Source organism: Rhea pennata, chromosome 15 (genome assembly GCF_028389875.1).
Source record: "Rhea pennata isolate bPtePen1 chromosome 15, bPtePen1.pri, whole genome shotgun sequence".
NCBI lineage: Eukaryota > Metazoa > Chordata > Aves > Rheiformes > Rheidae > Rhea > Rhea pennata.
The window spans coordinates 1,794,373-1,811,835 of record NC_084677.1 but is presented as its reverse complement, the minus strand read 5'-3'; the positions used below and the strand labels follow the sequence as shown (position 1 = coordinate 1,811,835).

General features: G+C 46.7%; 1 protein-coding gene across 4 annotated transcripts; it reads right to left on the bottom strand.

Annotated features, from left to right (window-relative positions):
- Positions 1 to 2,897: 2,897 nt before the first annotated feature.
- ROGDI (rogdi atypical leucine zipper) lies at positions 2,898 to 17,255 on the bottom strand. Of its 4 annotated transcripts, none has more exons than XR_009960012.1 (13): positions 17,192 to 17,255; positions 14,894 to 14,965; positions 13,940 to 13,996; positions 13,465 to 13,547; positions 12,768 to 12,822; positions 11,790 to 11,870; positions 9,440 to 9,535; positions 7,646 to 7,744; positions 6,999 to 7,112; positions 6,162 to 6,211; positions 4,453 to 4,579; positions 3,644 to 3,806; positions 2,898 to 3,109 (listed from the first exon to the last, which is right to left on the bottom strand). XR_009960012.1 is itself a non-coding variant. In XM_062588641.1 (12 exons), the coding sequence occupies exons 1-12, from the start codon at positions 17,234 to 17,236 to the stop codon at positions 3,765 to 3,767; spliced, it is 921 nt and encodes a 306-aa protein (XP_062444625.1). In that variant the 5' UTR covers positions 17,237 to 17,255; the 3' UTR covers positions 2,898 to 3,764. The 4 variants fall into 4 exon arrangements, 2 of the variants coding, with proteins under 2 accessions (XP_062444625.1, XP_062444627.1); XR_009960013.1 differs by having other exon boundaries at positions 3,692 to 3,806; XM_062588641.1 differs by having other exon boundaries at positions 2,898 to 3,806.
- Positions 17,256 to 17,463: the final 208 nt, after the last annotated feature.

Sequence of the window (17,463 nt, the reverse complement as noted above, 5' to 3'; positions counted from 1 at the left end):
GAAGGAGGCTTTCTGCCCCGCACCAGGAAAGCCTCATGGTTCACCCAGCAGTCCATCTTCCCAGCCCGGCACTGTGCGCTATCTGAGGCCGAGTCTCTGTCCTGGGTACCCAGAAACACAGCCAGGGACCTCCCTGCGAACCGGAGCTGCGGTACACTCCCTTCCGCGTCAGCAGCCCCTGCCCTCATGACTGTCCCCTGGGTGTGAGAGAACGTTTCCACCACAGCTGCAAGACAGGATGAGGCCGGGGTGGTAGGTATCATTCCAAGCAAGTCCTGGCAGTGGCAACAGCTGAGTAGCCTGGCCTCAGCACACACAAATACCTTTAATTTCATTTTCAACTCCAGGAAAAAAAAAAAAGATTATGTCTTTATAAAGCATAAGACAATTAGCTAAGGCTAACTGTAGCCTGCTCAGTGCTGGGGCATGAGGACAACCATCCCTGCATGTGCTAACAGAAGGGATAGCATGGGATTCTGCTCGCTCTCTGTCTCTACTCTGTGGACAACGCAGGAATAGCTCTTCAGATCGAGACAGGCTTTAGTCAGTCATAAAATGAACTTTCTAATTGCTCTTAGTCTGTGGTTCTGCTCTGTCATTAGCTTGCTGCAGTGCTGCTGCACAAGCTGCCAACAGAAGTGTCTCATCCATCTCAGTTCAAGCCAATCTAGTTGCCTTTCCAAGAGCATGTAGAAGTTTAGCAGCAGAAGCCTATGGGTCAGTGTCTTCTGTGGTTCCAGCAGCATGCAGACAGCAGCAGCAAGTGCTAGATCCCTCATAAAAGCAGGCAGCCAGGGGATCCAAGCAGCAGATTTCTACCCACTTCAGAAAAACTGCAGATTAGCCAGCGATTCCCTGGGCAAGACAGAGAATGAAGGGTGCCACGAGAGAGATTTTGCTCATGAGAGCCACAGCTTCTCGAGCAGGAGCAAAACAGAACAAAATCCCCACCCAGGACACGGCAGATGCTCTGTTGACTATTTCATTCTGCTCCATTCACAGAGCAGCTCTCATCAGCACATGCATCAAAAGCCCTCGCAGTACCAAGACAATCTTCAAACACACACACACATGCACGCATCTCCTGTTGCCAAACGTTTGCCAAAGACTGTAGCCTAGAGCACATTTGAGTCATCGCTTAGGGAGAGGTGAGTTGCCAGGACCAACTTACCGGTCCCAGTAACGCTACTGCATTAGCCCATCCAGGCCTCTCCACCTTCCATCTTTCATTACTTACTAACACATTTATCAGACAGCTTGATATTAATTAGTAGGAAGTGTTATTGCTTGCAACATGCAATAACAGCAAGACGTTGGCCCAGTACTAACCTCACCGGGCTGTGAAAGCGAAGAGCTCCTTGTGACCTTTTCTTCTACCTTCAGAGGTTAAGTGGAGAGAAGAGATAGGCTCGGTACAGGGCTAAGTGCCCCTTCTGGCAGATCCTACCTACCCTGCTGTTATTCTGTTCTTCTGTAACATTAATGAAAACAATGTTTGTCTTGGTTCTGCAGCAGCTACCACTGCCACAGAACAGTTCTCACAACACAGCCACTGCACATCAGCCAGAGCTGCAGTCAGGAAGGCTGTTCCACCTTGCACACTCTAGTCCTCCAGAACGGAAGGAGACTATTTTCATCAGAAGGAAACGAGACTCGCTGCGTTGTGTGTAATGGCCCTGCCGGCAGGATGATGGGTTGGAAAGGATGTGGCAATACTGATTAGAAACACTAGTGTGAATTAGAAGAGGAGCTTCCACCCCCACACAGGGTGGGTTAAAGAGAAGCTCAGACAGCTCCAGAACACAGCAGAGAGGTGATTAACTATCAAAATACTCTAATCTGAGAAGCTGTTCATGGTGAGCAGTTCCACACATGCCTAATTGCTCTCTAAGCAGAGAAAGACCAGGAACAGAGCAGGGGCTGCTAAAAGCATACACAAAGTCATGACCACAGCTAATTGATCAGAATCAGTAATGAGTCTGCTATTGCATTAGCCCATCTGCGCCTCTCTGCCTTCCACCTTTCATTACTTACTAACACACACTTTTATTGATCAGCTCAATATTCATTTGCAGGAAGTGTTACTGCCTGCAACATAAGCATGCACTGGATTAGGCACAGCACCAGCTGGCAAGTCCACAGACAAGCAGGCTGCAGCAGTAACAAGGCTGGCACTATCCCACTCAGGATCTCAAGGGCTTCACAAAAAGGCAGGAAAGGAGATCACTGACATGAAAGCTCATGTGTGTCCAGAGCAGAGATCTATGCAGCAAAATCAAAGCAACATACCTATCTCCATTTTGAGCCAAGAGCTTTGGAAAGCACTTTGAACACACTAAGAGCCTGTGTGCAGTCAAGACAGGCTCCGAAGGCCCCAATGTCTTGTAGGGACCTAGGCAAACCTGCAGTCTTTCTCTGAGCACACACGTAGGCTCCTGGATAAGGTCCTCTGGCCAGGAAAGCTATCAGGAATGCAGGCTGGACAGGGTTAGCTGAAGCCAAGCAGGAGACAGGTTATGCACCCTCTTCACTTGACGGGCAGCTCCATGAGCTAACCCAACCAAATTACAGCATATACAGCCTCTTCCAAACATGATGGACAAAGAAAGTTTGCAGAAGTGCTTCAGGTAGCACTTGGGTGTCATATGAGAGCTGGAAGTATCTGTTTTATAGCACTGACTTAAGAGCTACATGCTCAGGCTGCACTAACCAGCTCCAGCCTTTGAAGAGTTGCAAAGCTCTGTCCTCAGAGACCATTACTGTCTTCTCTCCTCCACTGCACACAAGCAGTAATCAAGCATGCCCAACATCAGAGCTAAACACAGTCGCTCACTTGTAAAAGACCACAGAGTCTTTGACACTCTTTATTCTCAGCACTGACACTCCACAGGAGCATGGCAGGTTTCAGGATCTTTATTTCACAGTTATCACTGGCTGGAGGGATGAGTTACATACTGTAGCATCCACAGATATGCAGCAAATCATAAGAACAACGTGGTACTCACTTTAGGTTTAATGACAGGATGTGAGACTGCACAGTGGGAACCCCAGCTCTGCTCAAGGTACTGGGGCAGTTCCACAGGCTGGCAGTGAAAACGAGATATTAAACCTGGAAAAAAACAAGTGGCCCAACTAGGGCTTAGGAAAAAATATTAATATAGATGATCACATTGATGCCAGGGAAAAAAAGTACAAATAGCAGCAAGAATAACCCCAAAGGGGAATCAATAACCTGGACAGGGACAGAACAAATAGGAGGCAGAATCTCAAGGCTAGTCAAAACTTCAGTTGGACCAAGTCACCACAACGTATTTCACTACATGCAACAGCAGGCCCTGCACTTTTTGTGAAGGGTGAAATTAGTCTGTCTTCATCTCTTCCCAGCCAGCTCAGAGCCCAGCAGTTAGTTACTGCACTATGTGCAAATACGGTTAGTGAGAGTGGTCCACAGCCCTACCCCATCCCTTTTAACAGAATAATGTAGATCATCAGGGGCTTGCAAAGCACTAACCACAGATCCCGTGTGTGAACAAAGACAGGCAGAAGCTCTTGCCAACCACACGCAGCACTGCTTGGTGTTCTGCACATGCAGCAGTCTCAGACAAGGCTACTGAAGGTGTGTCTCCAGAAACACTGGACCTACCCTATGCTGGGACATAGGGTAGAGAATGACAGCACTCCTCAGGCTGACCTGGACTCAGCTTGCACACAGGAAACAAATAGACCATTGTAGTGCTGTAAGGACTTGGACACTCCACAGAGAACTAGTACGGCCTGTAGTTCCAATAACTGGAGAAAACTGAGATCTGGAAAGCAAGAGGAGAGCAGTTAAGTTCCTGGATCTCTAAGGCCATAGGAAAAAAAAAAAAACATACAATGAGTGTGTCAGGATTGAGCTTTACAGTATTTCCCAGCACTGCATTCCAGAAGGGCAGATTTGCTGCTGTTGTCATTGGAGCTTGGAGCACAAAGTTATTTGCTCAAGGAGGCAGTCAGGTCAGTCGCAAAGCTGGAACTGAACTTTGGTCTACTGCAATTCGGTTTACTGAACAGGTCTCTGTGCCTCCTCTACTGGACCTTGGCATTTCCTAACATCCAACTCATGCCTGAGAACACAAAGTTTCCACACACATCTCTCCATTCAGTCAGTAGGTCAGCAAACACATCTGCCATGCTACTATATCTATCCCAGACGGCTGTCTGCTGGGCAGGGCCAACCAGCTGCTTGGCTCAAGAGTGCTAGAGTATTTATCACTTGTTTTCTGCACAATATGTATGTGTGAGTGTGTATATATATAGACAGATACAATATATCTGTATCTATAGATATATATATAAACACATACACACACAAACACACAAAAAAACATCACATCAGATTTTTAGGAGACCAAAAGTCCTCTTAACACCTGGAGTCCTTTAAAAACAAAGCCTCTTCTCTAAAGCCATTACCTTATCCTTTAGCTGCTGGCAAAGCTGCAGTGAAACTGTGAAGAAGACAAGGGCATCGTTTAACCACGGGATAACGCATTCCACTTTATGAACATGGCTGACTTCATACCTCTGGTTGCCAAACTCACTGTGGAGAAATAAGAGCACAGCTTCACACACAACACCTGTCCTCTCTTTTCACAAGAGTGCTTAGCATGACTTCTACTACTTTTAAAACAGCACCTGGCAAAGTTACGGAATGAAAATTCTCAGTCTACTTCTGATCAGACTCAGAGTTAAGTAAAAATCGAACAAAGTTCAAGTAGGAACATTACCACTTTCCAGAGAGGAACAACGTAGGAAACACAAATTGCAATGCCAACAAGCTAATGCTATTTTTGGTTGACAAGTCCAACCTCTTGCCAACCTCAGTGCAGCCTGTGTGGGGGCTGTATCCTGGAAAACTACATCTCTGGGCCTCCATGGCCAGGTCATTAAAGAAAGGTGGATTGAGAACTGGCTGAAAGGTAGAGCTCAGAGGGTCATCATCAGTGGCGTGGAGTCTAGTTGGAGGCCTGTGGCTAGTGGCGTCCCCCAGGGCTCAGTACTGGGTCCCGTCCTGTTCAACCTTTTCATCAATGACCTGGACGAAGGGACAGAGTGGCACCTCAGCAAGTTTGCTGATGATACCAAGCTGGGAGGAGTGGCTGACACACCAGAGGGCTGTGCTGCCATTCAGAGAGACCTGGACACACTGGAGAGCTGGGCAGAGAGGAACCTCATGAGGTTCAACAAGGGCAAGTGCAGAGTCCTGCACCTTGGGAGAAATAACTCTAGGCACCAGTACAAGCTGGGGGCTGACCTGCTGGAGAGCAGCTCTGCAGAGAAGGACCTGGGAGTGCTGGTGGATGACAAGTGGACTATGAGCCAGCAATGTGCCCTTGGGGCCAGGAAGGCCAATGGTGTCCTGGGCTGCATTAGGAAGAGTGTTGCCAGCAGGTCGAGAAGGTGATCCTGCCCCTCTACTCAGCCCTGGGGAGGCCTCACCTTGAGTACTGTGACCAGTTCTGGGCTCTCCAGGACAAGAGAGACATGGAGCTATTGGAGAGAGTCCAGCATAGGGCTACAAAGATGATTAGAGGGCTGGAGCACCTGCCCTGTGAGGAACTGCTGCGAGAGCTGGGCCTCTTCAGCCTGGGGAAGAGAAGACTGAGGGGGGATCTCATCAGTGTGTATGAGTACTTGAAGGGAGGGTGTCAGGGAGATGAAGACAAAGCCTTTTCAGTTGTCCCGTGTGATAGGACAAGAGGCAATGGGCAGAAATTAAACTACAGGAAGTTCCGCCTGAATGTGAGGGGGAATTTCTTCACCGAGAGAGGGACAGAGCACTGGAATGGGTTGCCCAGAGAGGTTGTGGAGTCTCCTTCTCTGAAGATATTCAAGGCCCATCTGGATGCAACCCTGTCTAACACGCTCTAGGTGACCCTGCTTGAGCAGGAGGTTGGACTAAATGATCTCCAGAGGTCGCTTCCAACCTTACTGATCCTATGAAATGCTGTCATGGGTACACGTGCATTCACAGGCACAGCCACAACAAATAGCTCAGTCCTGCTTTTCCACTTAACAGATGTTCTCTTTGGGCCCTAATCAAAACTGCTTACAGTCATTTCAATCTTACCCTCAGCATCCTCTTACCCACATTTCACAGCCCTTGTAGTGACAGTACTTACAACATGGCACCAGGATTGTGCAGAACAGACCCTCCAGCAGGCTTGAAGTTCTAGAGGAGAAGGCAAAGGTCATTAGGAGTTTGATATAGTAAATAAACTACATAGAAAACCTTAAGATTTGCAGTTATATTAGCCTTGCATCAAGACACACCTATATTATATCTGCCTGTGTAAGACTGTGTAATTAACATATGGAATCTACGGCATTTGACTCCTCCTTACTTCTTCAGAAAGGAAATTCCTCACAGTGCCTGGGTCCAACTTAGCTCTAAATTTTAGCACTGCAGAAGTAAACGCCTACTGATCTGAAGAGCCAAAAGAAAAAAAGATGAGTTTTAGGAAAAATGTCATTAAGGAGGGACAGTATTTCCTAAACATTACGAGTTTCATTCTGTTTATATGTCAAACTGACCCGTAAGTAACACTCTTGATGTAGAAACATGAAGTAGAAGAAGAAATATCAAAACTGCATTCATAGACTTCAAGATATTACTTTGATTAAATTTGGATTAATATAACTATGTCCTTCCAAAATTATGAAAATAATCAATATATATTGCAAGATAAAGCATAACTCAGCAAATAAAAAAAAAAAACAGTTACTAGCTTTCTCCAGAGCACTGATACTTCCTGCTTGACTAAATAGCCATGCCCCAAATTAGATTTAAATATAGTGTTTCAGCTGCAGCAGATCTAAATACAGGCACTTAATAGCAGGCACAGTCATTTCTGCATTAACTTATGCTTACAAGCAGTACACCATCTAACAGTGCGATCTCCTCCTCAGGATATAGTAAGTATACAAATAAAGAAAGCTGAAGAGATAGTAGGCACCACCTTGGTTGTGCTGGGCTGCAGCACATGGAGCTGGTAGACAGTCAGGCAGAGCTTGTTCAGGTTAATATAGAAATTCACAAGGACGTCTGGAGGCAGAGCAGGGGTGAACATTTTCTGGTGAGAAGATAAGTAGTTTCTTTATCAGTGAAACGACCACTATTTCTAAAGGTAGGCAATCATTACCTTTTTCTAAAGGGAAATTGCAGTTACCTCAGAGTGAAAGGGAGGTTAGGAAAGCAACAAAGACCCTGAGCAGGGAGACTAGCGTGCATGTAACGGTTGTTTCTCTTGCTGCACCTGATCAGATGGCGCAAGTATGAGCGCTGGCGACAGAAGAGGATGGAGCAACACTCCCTGATTCCTCTCATCAGTGCTCACAAGGACAGATCAGCCCGGGCAAGCTTTTTGGGCAGAGACCAGAATCTCTCTCAGAACTGGAGTCCTTATATCCAAATCATTTGCTCTCCCACAGGGAGGTACAAAGCAGCCAAAAATGCCACTGAGCTCAGGGTCTTCACCTGCTTCTGCTTTCTCTCTTTGGGCCTCAGGGGCACTTCTAAACCCGCACTCCCCCTGGAGTGCAGCATAAAATCCTGACAATTGGGTGCTGCCAGGTTGTATGCAGATCTAGACCAGCAAATACTTACTGTGAGACCACTGGAGGCAATTTCTGGTAGAGTTAGAGTGGCTGGAGTGGTGAGTCGATTCCGGGCTCTCGTAAGCTGTAACATCACAGCATCCATGAGCTATAAGATAACATACAGCACACTACTGAGTGGTGATCCCTACACAGTCCTGCTGCAGATTGCAAGTCCAACCAAATCTCAGGTCAAGAGATCTTTGGTCTCCAGTAGCCCAGTATCTACATGTGTCCTGCTTCGCTTGGCTTGTTCTGGTTTTAACATCTGTAAAAGGCTGTAGCAATCTGCTTGATCAGTGCAGGTAAGCTACAGGCCATGTCCTGCTAGCTGCAGCTCTTTATCTCCTCATCAAAAACACACCCACTGATATCTCTTGGAGGTTCGCTCTCACTCAGAGCTTCCTCTGTGGTAACAAGTCACTGGAAGTGCAGACATACCCTTCAGGAGTTCCTGTTGCTCCTACAGCCCGCCAGCATGGAGTCTGTCATATTCTACTGTTCTAAATTTCAACCAAGGTTTGTTTTAATTCAAATTCTTCCTCAGAGAGAGGACATTTGCATTCAAAGAGTTCTGTGTCACACTAGAGCAAAGTCTGTGTGTTTACATGCCCTTCACATGAGTAACCAGACGGCAAGGGAGTGAGACCTCTTATTTCCAAAAAAGAACAGGAATTAAGGACTCACAAATGCAGTTTAACAGCTACCACCATCAGAGACGTTTGCGAGAAAGGCCAGGATTGTTCAATACCAGTGAATGAAGAGGTAATAGTCATTCATTACATGAATAAGCAGAAAAGATGAAATCAGTTAATGACAACACAGAAATATCGACAAACACATCAAAAGGTCTTCTGAACAGCAGGCACTGAAGAAAAAGAACAACCTGTAATCTAGTTCTCTTCCCCACATCATGGGCAAAATGATTATGGAATGGGCCCTAATGTTCATAACCACATATGAGCATGGGTACTGGAAAAAAGAACCAGCTCATCATGGACCTAATCCTACAAAAAACATCGCAGTCCAAAGACTCTAGTCAGGCAGAATTCCTTTTCCAGAAAGGAGTGGGAAGCAACATACATCTGTTATAGAGCTCATGACTGCTAAGATGAAGGCACTGGTGTCCCTCCTCCATTTCACCCGAAAGTAAAAAGGAAATACTTTTATTTACTTATCTCTTTCTTCTTGACAGCTCTTGCTGTAGGTTTAGCTTTCTAATGCTCAGTAGCATTAGCAGCACCCACAGGGTGGGTTCTAATAAATGAGTCCAAATTCTCTGTGGTCCAGAGAGCATTTCCAAGCAGAGAGCTGGGCGCTCTGCCACACAGCAGCTGGTCTGTACCAGACAGTATCACTATTACTGGCAAGTGAGAAGGTACTTTCAAATCATCAGTAAATCATGAGTAGTAACCACAATCTCTTGTTTGCTGATGAGTGCCTCATTTCTTCTGTCCCCAAGAGCACTGACTGACTGGGAAGACCATGACTTATATAACAGCATCATCTAGACAAGGGCAGAGGAGCTGTTTTCAGAACTCACCATTGTGCAACAGGACACTTAACTGCTCGGGTAGTCTTTCACAGTGATTTACAGCCATGTTTCTGATGCCATACTGGTATGGTTTCATATCAAACAGGAAGCAACTTGGATACTCCCTGACACAGGTACATATGCCTAGGCTGGGGAATATATTTCCAATGGAGACTCAAGATAGTAACATGCACCTGCAGTGTTTAAAAAAAAAGAGGGAGGAAAGAAACATGCATGTTCCTTCCCAACTTGCGTGCACTTTCTTCTCACCTTGAGGACCTCTGAGCCTGTTTTGAACTGGTAGTTTACATCTCTGTTCATAAGCAGATAAATTGCTTGGTTAACATGGTTTCTAGCATCCTGGATCTGTGAAGGTACAAAACACAGGCCTATTAAAGAAGCACTCCTTATAATAGTCACTAGAAAGTAAAGGTTCCCCCGACTATCTTCTCCGCCCAAAGGAAATGGTGACTACTCAAATGTTATTGAGGCTATTTCCCTCTGAATACCAGACTCTTGCTATTCAGATTCATTATTGATCTCTTTGCTGAAGGACTGGCAATGAACAGTCTGATATCTACAATCTGGATTATCAATAAAAATAGTGCTGTTGCCCTGAAGGAACAGTGATATCAGGTGCTCCCATCCTGGGAGCACTCTGATTGCAACTGCTTGATTAGGGCTTCTCACTGCTGACAGTGTATGGCAGTCAGGTCTAGCAAGATGAATAAGGATTTCTTCCTTTGGTTTTAGCTCTGATAGTTCCTAGGACGTATGTTACAGTAACAGCAGCAAAGAGTAGCAAACATTAATTTCTACCATAGTGTCTCTAGTAGCATTTCAGAGCCTCTCAAAACTCTAATTGTTGGGGTGGAGAACTATCCTCAGTCCTGAGAAGCTGCCATTGCACAGCTTGTGCAGAATTTGACCAGACTCAGGACACAGCTAGCAGGGTTAGATTAGGGTTAGGGTTAGCAGGAATCCCTCTCAGTCAAGACAGCCTGAAGCTGGAAGTCCATTACCAAACCAAGATTGATGGGTGTATCCCAGTGCTTTCATGGGAGTAAAGACAAACCATATTAAGAATAAAATGGCCCTGGGAGAAGGTGACTTATGTTCAGTTCCAGGGAAGAGCAAGAAAAGTGGACAGGGAAAAAAGAGAGAAAAAAAAGAAAAATGCAAAAAGAGGTAAGTCAGAGGGAACAATAAATGGAAAGAGAAGGCAGGCAACTCTCTATGAGAGGTGCCTCCTGGGAGATGGATAAATCAGTTTGGGATATTTGTAGTCTGATACATTTATATTCCTCCTAGCCAATGCCAGTCCCCAGCTCAACCTTATAGATGCCTCCCTGGCATAGACTAGGACGCTAGTTCCTTCTCACTCTGAGCTCAGGGATCACAGAAGAGCCCTACCCTTAGAAAGCATGGGGCACTGGAAGCTGCAAAAAGGAAAGAGAATGACAAAATCCACCAACAGACTGCACAAAAACTCCGCCGGTACTGACTCTGGCATCTCTGGATACCATCACCTCCAGTCTTTACACTTTCCAAATGCTTCTGGACAAGCTATACAGCACCTGGCAATGATACCAAAATCAGCAGTGCCGATCCTGTCATTATAGGGACTCACTTCTTCATTCTTATTCCCCCTTGATTTTACTCTGTTTTCTAATCTTAGTTCCTCAAAATTTTCCCCACCTGCACTACAATTTCTAATGTATGACTTTAACTTTCTTTGCATAGAGATTCAAGACTCCTCCAACTGAAATCACTCACTAAGGCAAGAGACTTGCAATGCTTAATTTTGAAAGGCACCTTCTTACTCAGACAGGACAAAGCAATCACAGTAAATGCTTCTACTTAGAGGACTTTAGGCACACTCATTCTATGTATTAACATAAAATACAAAATTCTTCCAAATAAATAAAGGAAAATATTTCACACAAAAGTCAGTAGACTGCAACAGAGCAGCAGTACAAATTAGGATTCACTGCTAAGTGTTATCACAAAAACTCCCCTGCCTTGCTGCAAGGCATAAACTCAATTCAGTTCTGCTCTTAAGTCAAAAACAAGGCACAATTCAGTTTGACGTTAGTATCTAGAGCAGATAATTTTCTAGATTTCCACACGCCTGCCAGGTGGAACTTTCACTCTGCTGCTAATAGAGCCAATGCAAACTGCACTCAAAGACCAAGTGCACTGATTAACTGCAGGAGCAAAGGCAGCAAGGTTTGCTCACAGCAATAAGAAATGTTTCTATAAAAGAATGAAAGCAAGTTACTGATCCAGCTCAAAGCCTCCAAAATTACTCTTTGCCCTGCTAGCCTTGGTTTTACAAAAAGTCACAAAGGTCAGGAGTGTGCAGGCACCCTAGGAACTCCTTATGAAGTATGCCAAGAAAGCCTTCAGCTTGCTAGTGCCTCAGGAACAGGTAGAACAAAGCTCTCTACTAGCACCATAACTCCAATCTTCTTTCCTCTGTTTCATCTCTTAGTTTTCACCACAGGAGCTGGATAATGTGAGATGGAGGTCACCTTCCCTCTCTGACAGCAAGGGGCTACACATCCTCCTGGGGAAGCACAAACTTCACACAAGGGCGGTCACTTAAAGCAAACAGTACCTGCTGCAGTTTCCACTGTTTGTCCTCTCGAAATGCAAAATGCAGGAGCTGATTATTTCTGGGCATTTTCAAATTAATGTCCTTGGAGAAAAAAACAAACATGTGAGAGCAAGCCTCCCCCATACACAGAACTCAGGATCTGCCAGTCTCATCCCATTCTGGCTCACATATTGCCTTTGCAAGCTATTGAAAGCAGTCCTGGCACAGCTGGAACCTCACTTCTTTTCCAGCAAGAGGTTAATACAAATGATTAGAGACAAGGCATTTAGTGAACTGCGAACACCAGCTCAAATCAGAAGGCCCCTAAGGAAATCTGATATTGCACAATACAAGCAACATGGGCAAAGCCTCCCTGTAAAAGTCCACTGCCCCATCCATCACAGAGATTTTGGTATTAGCAGCACTACCAGTCATCATCATATCAACCTACCTCAGTCAGAGACAGTTCTCTCTTGCAGGCAAACAGGTAAATTTTTTACAAATCGAGTATGTCTGTAGGCTTTACACAGAATGGACTATGGACTGTGACTTAGCTATGTTTTGCTCCCAGCTAGGAAAGACAGAGCAGCACACACAGGGAAAGACAAAAGCCAGCTCTGCAATGAAATTTTACCAGGTCCAGAATTCAGCCACTGAAATCCTAAATCTAGGCAGCACGGCAGCAGCTCACAGACTGCCCTCATCCAAATAACTCAAGCTGGAAGCATCTCACATCAAGTGCACAGTTCAGCTGGTACCACAGCTATTGTAAAACTATCCTCGGCATTGGCAAAGCTCAGAGAGCAGTAGCATAAATAAGCCAACCACCATCAGAGAGGGGGATTTGATCTGTGGGATCCTGACAAATTTCAACAGTTGCTAAAACATCAAGTATGCAAGGCCTACCTTAAAAAACGAGGATAAGCATAATAATGAGGAATGAGCACTCTCCTCATTCCTCAATGCTAGTACAAAGCCAGAGGCATGGCAAGTACTCACTGCTTGACACAAGGCATCTCCCTGCAGCGTTAACACACCTTTCACCTGGTCTGTGCTGGAACAACAAGAAAGATCTGGATAACAGAGGTCACAGGAGGCACGAGACACGTACAAAAACGGTCAACACACCACCACCCCTCCCCACTGCACGCAGCCAACCAAGTTCCCAGGGTAAAACACTGCAGCAGAAGAAAAACAACCATCTCCACTGCTGGGGACAAGGGTTTGGTTGGGGGACACAGATGAACTCTCCAGAGAGGGTCTCAGGCTCCTCCACAGACTATGCTTTCTCTACACACTTTCAAATCCCCAGTTGTTAGCTTCTTTCTAGCTGCTGTCATATTCTTTACGAGCCACCTAACCGCCCTGCCTGCAACACTAAGTTCTGTTCTGAACCCAGCTTATTGCATGTAGTACCTATCAACAATCTGGTTGCGCTTAAAAACAGCTCTAACAGGAACAAACACAAGATATGGATAGATTCCTGACACAGGAGTGCTCCGTGCTTCATACGCAAGCGGAAAAAAGCATTGCACCCTCCCCGTGCTGTTTCTAAGGACTAAGTTCCCCGGTTTCGCAGCTTTCTAGAGCTTCCTCGTCTCCTCAGTGGCTCACCTCTGGCAAGCAAAGCCAAACCTGCCCCCACCCGAGAGCACTGGCAGAGCAGAAGCAACCCACCGACAGTGTAACCACTTACCCTGAAGTGCTCAGCACAAAGTTCTCCTGCTTGATCGTTCCTTCTGAGCCACTCACTGGCAGAGCAAACCTGTGAGAAGCCTCCTGCCCAAGAGAGAGGACTTAGTAAGTGCTGGAGTTTCCAAACCCAGAACAAAGGCAATGCAGGAACAGCAGAGAGAAGGCTAGTGAGCAGTCTAACACAGCACAACTGTGTTTGCAAGTCTCCAGAGACCTGCCCAGCAAAAAAAAAAAGAAAGAGAGAGAGAGAGAGAGAGAGAGAGAGCAAGACAAAGATTTCCCCTCATTCTTTTCTGGAAGCAAGCTTAGCACAGTAGAAGGCTCAGTTTGCTTCACCACAGAGACGTAGGAAAGCAACAGGAAATTCACGGTTACAGCTCAGGCCCCTAGAATCAGACAACAATGTTAGTGCCCACACGCAAGCTGGAGGAATTGCTGAACAGCAGGAAATTCACTTTACACAGTCCAGTACATACATGGCCTTCAGACTGCCGGCTCACTGCCCCGCTCTCAGTGAAATAACTGGCCTGGAACTACAGTACAAAAGCAATTGGTCTTTTACACATGAGATAACTCCCAAACAAAAACCAACCCCCATGACTGGTTTCAGTAGCTGGCAGCTGTTCTCTTAACCACACCTTATCTTGAAAACTATAACAAATTCTTCAGAACAGATACTACAGATTAGCCTCACCTACGACAGAGCTACATTCTAAGTCAGAGCTACCACACTCGTACCTTCTCTGGTACCCACCGTAACTTCCCAGCATTAAGGATCTCGGGCCTGTTGAAAACTGAACGCACGTTATGCTCACGTACATTATTCTTTGACCACTACACCATACGCCTGTGTGGTTGCCAGTGGCAACAGAGAGAGAGAGCAAGACTTAACAACCTACACTTAAGCTGCCTGAAGATGCTTCAGGTCCATATCTCAGCTCATTTGTGCACTTCATTAGTCTGTAAGGGGCAGATATCCCCAGAGAAGTGGGTATACTGAGGTAAAGATGGTTTCAAATGAAGAGGGCACATGCTGTTAACCACTGCACCGGTGCCTGGTCAGCTAAAGATTATCAGGCTGCTCTTTACCCTCACGTGACAGGGGTCTAGGAAGTTCCCTGTTCCAGAGAGGTTCACATCTCAGGCAAACACCTGGCAGACATGTCCAATTGCCTCCACACGCCTTCCCAAAACAGCTCTCTCAGCAAAAAGGGCCAAGAACAGAGCAATCTAGGAGAAATCTACTGTAAAATCGAGTCCCGAGAACCAGAGGGCAAGCAAACAATGCACTGGACATGCACATTGACCTGCTGCTCCTTCTGTGCTCTCTCTACCAAGAACTTTTGCTCCAGAGAAGTCTACCACCGTTCCTCACACACAACAGCAAAGACAAACCCACGAGACAAAACAGACCAAGCAAATACCCTTACCTTCAAAATATCCTGCAGCTGTTTCAAGACAGCGTGAACCTCTTCTTGTAAAAGCCACTTAAATTCTTCTTCCTATATTAAGGAAAGATAGCAATGGAGTCATTTGAAGTCTTTGCCAAACACTCAAACTAAGCATACTGTTAGGCACAAGTGGTTTACGTCACCTGCTAGAAAAAAATCTTTCTTTTCCTTTTATCTGATTTGGTCAGGTGCCTTACTCTCCACTTTTCCTTCACAGCCAAATGAATTGTCCTTATTCCCCTTTCAATTTCGCTCAACAAAACAGCATTCACGCAAAGCATTGTACCAACAACTAGAGCACTAGGAGACACCAGACAGCACAGGATCAAAGTTTCACATCAAAGCCCAGGTCCTGCCTTGTCAAAAGCTGGGGCGTATTTTTAAGCTGCACTTGTATTTCTGCACTTCACCAAACAACAACAGTCTAAAAATAAAGAAAGCTAAATTAAAAACAGAGGAAAAAAACAGCTGAGGATTCCCAATCGTTTGAGTAAACTCTGCAACAAACAAGTTCAGATTTGAGGACGCAACACCTCAGGCTGCAGCCAGTCGTCTGCTACAGAAAAGCCTGTATATAAAGCAGATCTTCAATACACAACTAACCATTACTGTTAAACCACAAGACCTTGGGCAAAATATCACAGGAAAAGCGGGGAAAGAAGAAAGCAAGGGACAAAGAACACATTGAGACTTGCTGCCTTGTGAGAGATGAGGAATTTTCCATACGGAAACTACTGGAAGAGAACAAACTGCGCATCCTGCACACAGACAAGTCAGAAAGGTGCTGGTCAATTCAGAAATTTAAGTCAGATTAGTGAAATCCCAGGTCCTTGGTTTCTCTGCTAGACAGTTCCTGTTCACCATGAAAACCATGAAATGTTTATAGATCGATGTAGTAACATCCGTTTACGCAAGCAGATCTATCTGAACAGAGTAGGACGAGAGTAGACTTGTTTTAACACATGTCCATCCAGAAGAATTACATGCACCCAACAAACCCGGGATGAGTTCTGTTTTCTTTTGTACCAACGTGGGTGCAGGACAACTCATATTCACCATTTATTCCTGTGTGGCGTTTCCGGCCATCGCCCTGACATACCGAACTCCTTTTTCTTGTTCTCTGTAATATTCCCTGTAATATTCTTTCACTCCCTTCAGTGAGGGCAACGGATTTTCCCCAGGTATTCACTTCACAATTAGCTGAGTTTATTCATCGTTTCTGCAGGCAACACGTGAGGAACGCTAGTCGTACCCTTCCAAACCGCTTTAGAAAGATCTGGTTTTCTGGTTTTACATATTGCTTTCCACCTACCCTATGTGCATATCCATGAAAACTTCTCTCTCTGGCTAGGAAATTTGTGCTACTTCTTCCAACTCACCTCCATGGTTAATGTCTGCAATGTCAGCTGATCAGTGTTTTGTCTACGGTTCATCAAAGCTGCTTTGTCACCTCTGCCATTACATGCCTTACACGCTATGAAGCAATGTGCTGAACCAACCAGTGCAAGGTTAAGGTCACGCAAACACATATCATTATTTACCCACGTGCACTTTGGCCATCTCCAGCGCTGACCTTCCTTGGGGCTCGCTCAAGGACCACACAAACAACGTAAGCAGAGCTCACCCCAGCAGAGTCACAGAACGGCTGAGGATGGAAGGCGCCTACAGAGACCATCTAGTGCAACCTCCTCCTCAAGCAGGGTCACCTGCAGCAAGCTGCCCTGGACACTGCACCAGGTTGTCCAGGAAGGTTGTGGAGTCTCCATCCTTGGAGATACTCAGAAGACATCTGGACAGGGTCCTAGGTAACATGTTCTAGGTGACCCCGCTTGAGCAGGGGGGTCGGGCTAGATGGTCTCCAGAGGTCCCCTCCAACCTCAACCGTTCCGTGATTCTGTGACCATGCCCAGACGGTTGTGGATACCTCCACGGGTGGAGACTCCACCACCTCTCTGGGCAACCTAGTCCAGGGCTCGGTCGCCCTCACGAAGTTCAGGCCGAGCGCCCCGTGTCTCGGCTGCTGCCTCTTGCTCCGTCACTGGGGAATCACCCCCGTGACTCCCGGGAACACCCGGCCTGAGGCCACCGAGGACCAGCACGGGCCAAAAAGCTCCCGCTGGAGCCCGGAGGAGAAACAAGGCGCCTGGGGTGCCACAGGCCCGGCGAGGGCAGCAAGGGCGCAGCCAGGGGAGGCCGCGACGCGAGGCCGCGGGAGGCGATACGGGCCCCCCCCGGCTCCGCACTGAGGGCGAACCCCGCCCGCCGCCGCCGCCTCACCAGCACCGCCCGCTCCGCCGCGCTCGCCATCGCCGCCGCCGCCATCGCCGCCGCCGCCGCCGCCCGCCCGCGCCACAAGCGCAGCGATGATTGGCTGAGCAGCCGAGGCCACGCCCCCCCGGCGGCATGGGGGCGGGCGCGACGCCGGCGTCAGAGCGCGGTGCGTGACGTCACGGGGGAGGGAGGAGGGGTGCTGCGGCGGGAGCGCGGAAGTCCCTTCCCCCCCCCCAAAAAAACCCAGGATTTAAAATCCATAAATACACGAATAAATG

Coding starts and splice junctions, on each gene's coding strand:
- ROGDI (XM_062588641.1), bottom strand. CDS start 17,236: ATGGCGGCGGCGGCGATGGCGAGCGCGGCGGAGCGGGCGGTGCTG. Junction 9,536..11,789: donor AACAGTGGAAACTGCAGCAG/GTACTGTTTGCT, acceptor GTACCTTCACAG/ATCCAGGATGCTAGAAACCA. Junction 7,745..9,439: donor CAGGCTCAGAGGTCCTCAAG/GTGAGAAGAAAG, acceptor GTTATCTTATAG/CTCATGGATGCTGTGATGTT.